This window comes from Dioscorea cayenensis, chromosome 5, assembly GCF_009730915.1.
Source record: "Dioscorea cayenensis subsp. rotundata cultivar TDr96_F1 chromosome 5, TDr96_F1_v2_PseudoChromosome.rev07_lg8_w22 25.fasta, whole genome shotgun sequence".
NCBI lineage: Eukaryota > Viridiplantae > Streptophyta > Magnoliopsida > Dioscoreales > Dioscoreaceae > Dioscorea > Dioscorea cayenensis.
The window spans coordinates 7,592,263-7,598,708 of NC_052475.1; the positions used below are offsets into that span (position 1 = coordinate 7,592,263).

General features: G+C 32.6%; 1 protein-coding gene across 1 annotated transcript; it reads right to left on the minus strand.

Moving 5' to 3' along the window:
* Positions 1-4,108: 4,108 nt before the first annotated feature.
* Positions 4,109-6,017, minus strand: LOC120260627 (myb family transcription factor EFM-like). The gene is given in 5 exon segments (XM_039268154.1): positions 4,109-4,663; positions 4,764-4,840; positions 4,975-5,347; positions 5,349-5,467; positions 5,554-6,017. Coding segments are annotated over 5 exon segments (1,311 nt in total). The 5' UTR covers positions 5,882-6,017; the 3' UTR covers positions 4,109-4,249.
* Between the last annotated feature and the right edge of the window lie 429 nt (positions 6,018-6,446).

Below are 6,446 nucleotides of genomic sequence, written 5' to 3' on the forward strand. Positions count from 1 at the left end.
ATAGTTACGTATTGCTCCAATGTGCATTAACTTGTAAACTATTTTGTTATAGGGGGGAGATACACTGCCATGGCCCCAACTTGGCCCTACCCGGCCTAGCTTTGTCATGATCTTAGAAAACCAAGTATTATATTGGTATGTACAGTATGTATGTATGTATGTATGTATGTGTATAACTACATGTACATGAATTTTTGTAGCTTTTTCATGAAATATTGGTTAAATCAAGAATGAACCAAATTCAACAAATAGAATATGTAACAAACTAATATTAATAAAAATATAATTATACATATAGTTGTCAACAAATCACACAAAATAGGCTACAATGAAACCTATAAAAGTTTGTCAACAACTTTACAAAAAAATCATAAAAAGTCATCATGAAATGAAAGCTTTGAGTAGCTACATCAACTTAAAGACATACATCCATAGATACAAAAACATCAACTTCACAAAAGCTACACACCTCTCATACTATGCAAAGATTATGGTGATCCCATATAATCACAAAACTTATCCTTTGATGCCATTCAGCTCCCAAAAATATTTTTCATACGTGGGTTTATAAGAGAACTTAATCATTAAATCAACCTCCTCATCCTCAGCTCAAACTAGGCTGTAACCCTCTTCACCTAAGTTTCTTGTCATAAGAGGGTCTAGCATTGTTTTCACAATAAGTAATATATCAGATCTTGCTGCAGACATATGACTGTCTATATTCTCAAAAAAAACTTATTTGCAACATCTAACATTTTTTGACGTTTCAGTGGAGGTCTAGAAACATTAGGTCCATTAGACATATGATTCTCTGTATGTACCGCCGAAATATGCTCCTCATCAAGCTCTAAATCGGTCTCAATGACATTATTTGTGTCATTATTCAACCCTTCCACAATATCTGCAGTTATCTCAGCTCCTTGCCCATTAGCACGGTCTATACCAAAAATACCTTACAATATTTGGAATTCTTTAAACTCCTTATTTGCATAATTTCCAACCTTTGGATGTTTCTACATGTTTAAGAAAAATTGTGAATTGGAATATTTGTTGAAAACACACACACACACACACACACACACACACATATTAGCTATCACATAATAAGTGCACACTAAATTTAAGAATAATATTAACAACAACACATGTACTTGTAGATATTCAGTCAAAACATGCTCACTGTCAACTATGAAGCACTTTCTTGCATCATCCCAACCAAACCTGCTTGTGTTCATCATGTCCACTACTTTGTTCATTTTTATAGACCACATTTTCATTTTGTTAACTACTTGCTTGGCAGTAATAAAATCATCGGAGTAAGGATGTATATAGATTATGAAGATGATTGGATAGAGAATTAAGGATGAGTCATCTACATACAACTTTATCTTCATGTCTTTTCTTTCTTTGAGTAATTAAATCATCGGAGTCATCATCATTTGGTTTAGGAATTGGCGCCAAATTTGGATCAAGAATGTAGAACACCTTCAAAGCAATGAGCATGAACTTTAATATGTCTTTCCATCTTGTAAAGTTTGCAACATCAAAGCGATTCAAGTGAATGAAATTTTGATTCATCATTTTAATATTGTCAGAATCCATTTAGAAATAAAGCTTTTAGATTGTTGGAAAACGGATAGGCTTGGAACGCGTTGACGAATGCTTTCCTAAAAGCGTTATTTACCCCCTCTCTTCTAAGATTGTTGTAGGGTTTGAATGCATATAGCTTTAGTGGATAAGACAAGTCTTTGGCTTTCTGCATCCATCATTAGTGAAGTGAAAACCGGAATTAGAAAAAAGAAAGTAGTTATTGAACTTTTCTTTAATTTTAAAAACTTAAGATGGTTGCTTTTTATATGTCTCGAAAAACTCACTTCAACCGGCTTGTTTTTTTCAAAAAGATACAACATTTTAAAAATATCGCATCCGTTATTAATGAATAGATGCAAAGTATCATATCCATGAGATAATAACGAGGGAGACGTAGATGTCTTTTTTAAACGACAACTAGCTGATAAAATGCATCCTTTTATAAATAATATATTTAAGATACCTTTTAATTGGATAAAATATTTAAATTTAAACAATATAACAATAGTGATGATTTTTTTAAAAAATTTGATTGAGAGTGTGGAATGAAAATAATGAAATTTATATGGGAATCATGCAGCTTTATTTAATATAATTATATAAATTGTTTCCTATTTAACAATAATTATTAATGTTAACCAATAAAAATAATTATAATCACAAAAATTAATGAAACTTTTGAATTAATTAATGTATCAAGTTTAGTAGTAAGACTATGTATTATTAAATAAATAATGGTTAATTAACTAATGATAATTTAATAATTAACCATTGTTTAATTACTAATTTGTAATAATAGTTATTATTTAATAAGTAATAATAAATTATCATATATTAATAATAAATTCAATATCTAATAAGTGTCAGTATTTATTTAGGTCAGATGGTGAATCAGGCATATGCGGATAAAAGTGAAAAGAAAAATGTGGTAGAGTGCTGCTACTCTAGGTACCGTCATCTAATTATATTAAAGGTAACTATCTAATATGTCTGGATGAGCGCATTGCCCATATACAAATGAGAATGAAAACAAACACATCAAGTAAGATTTTTTTGTTCATGTTCCTATTTTTGTGTTTCTCAAAATTATTCAAATTTTTAACTAAATTACATAAAATATCCGAATGTATCACATATGGTAATTTTATTATATCATACCGTTTGAAATTAATTATGACTATCAAAATCTTACCCAAACTAATTTAAACCTTATGGCTTTTTTTACCTTATGGTTTAAAAAATATAGTGGATCAAAAGACCAAAATAATAATAATAATAATAAATACTTGTTTATTCTACTCTAATCAAAATAGAAAATACATGAACATCCCAACTCATTTCCACAACAAAATAGCAACTCCTAGTTTGTCAATCTAGATTTCCAAGAAACTCCAATGAGAACATAGAAATCTTCCTAGAAATGGTGGAAGTGATTCATTTTCATGCACTTTAGTGTGTTTAATTTATGAAACTTAACCTAAAAGTAAAAAATCCCATATATGAGAAAACTCCACTTGTGAGTTTTGATTTCCAGATTAAAAGTGCCGAAGGGTAACTTCAGCATAATTTTATATGCTATTCATTTATATATATAATATTTTCTATTTGTTTTTATAATAAATTTATTCATTAATTTAAGAAAAAAATTTGAAATTCGTTAATATTTAATTGTGATAAGATAAATGTATAATACATATCTAAAATAATAAGAAGTATGGAGATGTTAATTTATTACTTTAAAAAGGTGTTGATGAACTTTATTGACATATTCATAATTTACTTTTTTTAAAAAAAAATCTTTTGACTCTCTGGATGCATCGTTATTGAACTTAAAAATAATAAAATTAAATAAATTTTCGCAATATTATTTGAACTCCACACTTTTTACATTAGAATTCGCCAATGTTATATATATATATATATATATATATATATAGATCCAACTGGTAAAAGCTAAAATATTTTGAAGTTAAATCATTTCTAACAATAATTATAATAATTAAATAAAATTATTTTTTAAATTATAAAATAAACATGTATGTTATATAACTAATGGTTTAGAGTAAATTAATGGTTAGAATAAATGTAAAAATTGATTATATAAATCAATGTTTTAGAATAATATCAAAGATTTAGAATACTAACCAGATAATTCTTCCATGTTTATAATTATAATAATGATTATGTATTAAAAAACCAATCTCCATATTGGGAGTGGTAACACCACCATTAGGAAGAAGAGGTGATTTTATACCCATATCTATACTAATTAAACACAAGAGGTGAACCATAAGAGCTTCACTTCGGTGTGCAACAAAACACCATATAAAAGTCAGATTTCTAGGCTTTCTTGTTTTCTTCCCACTGACGAGAACCAAACACCACTTTATTCTAAAATACAAGTTTTTTCAACAACTCTATTATTTCAATTCTTTGGGCGCTGAACTACACAGAGTACCAAACAACCATAAATTATTATTTTTATTATTATTTATATAAGTGGATTTTACAATAATCCAAAAGCAATAAAATTCAGATTTTAACTTTTTCTAAGGACGCAAAAAGAAGAAGGACAAGAATAAGACAAGAAAAGACTCCATCTCAACATGTAGCCATTAGCCATCCACACATATAAAAACTCCTTCAAAAAACCCTAACCCTAGAACTTGAGTCCACTGCAGTCATCTGCCATTGAGCTCACCTGAGCCAATGCCTTCTTCTTCTCCATCATCTCTATCTCTTCCTCCTCCTCATCCTCTCTCTCCTCCACTTCCTCCTCCTCGATGCTCTCCGACCTGTCTCCGCCGCTCCGTCCCTCCGACTCCGGCGAGCTCAGCCCTCCTCGATAATTAGTGACCGTGCTACTACGCTCCAACGAAGGCTGGAGAAAGTGGTGGTGCCCAGTGGCCGGATAAAACTCTTGAGCCATTGGTGGTGCACAGTAGTGTGCAGCTCCAGCATGAGCTGCTGTGTACTGTGGTGGGACCCATATGCCACCTAAGACCACCAGCTGCGGCGGCGGCGCCGCCTGCTGTGGGGCCGGCATGGGCCTTCTTGTGTGCAGCCTGTACTTCTGATAACAATAAAAACACAGTTAACTACAAAAAATCTGAACACATCTTATCATTTTGTGTGTGTGTGTGTGCGTGAGAGAGAGAGAGAGAGAGAGAGACCTGCAGGTGGCTTTTCACCTCATCATTTGTCAATCCATCCACCTTCATCAATTCTCTGATCTGCTTTGGTGTTGCAACTGTTATTTTAAAGTTCAAAGAAACAAGTGATTACTACTTGTTAATTAATTAATTGACCTATAAATGAACGGCATATATATATATATGTACATGTTTATGTATATATATATGTATATAAAGTATGCATACATACCTTGAGATCCACCAAGAATCTGAAGAGCATTAACAAACCGACGGTGCAAATCCGGTGACCAGCACCTCCTTGCTTTCCGATGTGTTTGCGTAGTTGTAACCTTGGCTTGTTGTTGATCATTATCCATTTCTTTTCCAGGAGAAACGACAAGAGAGGAACCTTTGCTCTTGTCCTTGGAGAAAGGAAGGAATGCACCACCATTTCTTTGTTTAGAGTCAAATGGAAGCTTGTGATTTGAGTCTATATTTTCTTGTGTTTCCTTCAATGGTGCAGATAGTGAAGGCTCTTGTTCTTCCTTCTTGGTTATGTCACTAGCTGGGTTCCATAGTTGTGCTGTGACCATCCAGCTTGCTTTCTCCAAAGATGGATCAGATGCTTTTATCACTTTCATTGATGCTCATGGTCTTGAGAGGTATGAACTCTTCAAGGACTGGTTTTATCACTCCTTGGTTTGTCAGTAATGTTTCCAGCTGCTGCTTGTATGCTTCCATTGCTGCTGATCATAATTTACTAAATTAAATTAATCAATCTAAATCAAAACCACACACACATACACATATATATATAATAATTAATTACCATTGTTGATGAGTTGCATGCAAAGAGGAAGTTCACGCTGGAAGGCTTCAATCTTGGATCTTTCATCCTGAAGGCGATTAAGGAAGTCTTGGAGCTGATCAAGTTGATCATGATGATGATGATGATGATGATGATGATTATTATTATTAATAGAAGTAAAGGGTGATTGGGTTTGAGAAGGGAGTGGGAGTGCATAATTGTTGGGTTTGTAATCAAGGGTTAACTCAGATGAAGGTGGTGAATCCATGATATATGAGAGAGAGAGATATAATGAGCAAATGGATGTGTAATTTCCTTGCACTAGTGTTCTCCTTGAACAACTAGTCATCAGATGAGAGAAAAACAAGGAGGATCACCTTCTTTTTAGAGAGAGTTCTGAGGTGGGAGAGAATAAAGTGGTGTTTGAGATGAAGGAAAAGATAAAGCAGAGGATAAAGCCAAAGGTATGGTAACTTCGCAAACAACAAAGAAGAGCTTTCAGTTCATGAAGAGAGAATCAGGGTGCCCTCCCAGAGGCTCCTCCTCATGTGCTTCAAGTTAATTTGAACTCCTCTCTCTCTCTCTCTCTCTCTCTGAAGTATCAAACTATTCAAATCACAACTTATAAAGAGTCTTTTCTAATAAGTTTGTTAATTATATAAAATATAAAGTATATATATATTATAATGAGAAGAGATTCCAAGAGAAAGAGAGAGAGAGAGAGGGTTTCTGTGTTTAGAAAAGGAGAATACTGGCCAAACAGTGGATAGAAACAAGAAAGATTAAAAAGAGTACTTGTGCATGTTTGTATTCACAAGGAAGCCAAGGCAGGATATCTAGTGCAGGTGCAAAGTAAGAAAGAATATTTCATGGTATTAAGGACCCCCTAAGCAAGGAATATCTTAATGGATGAC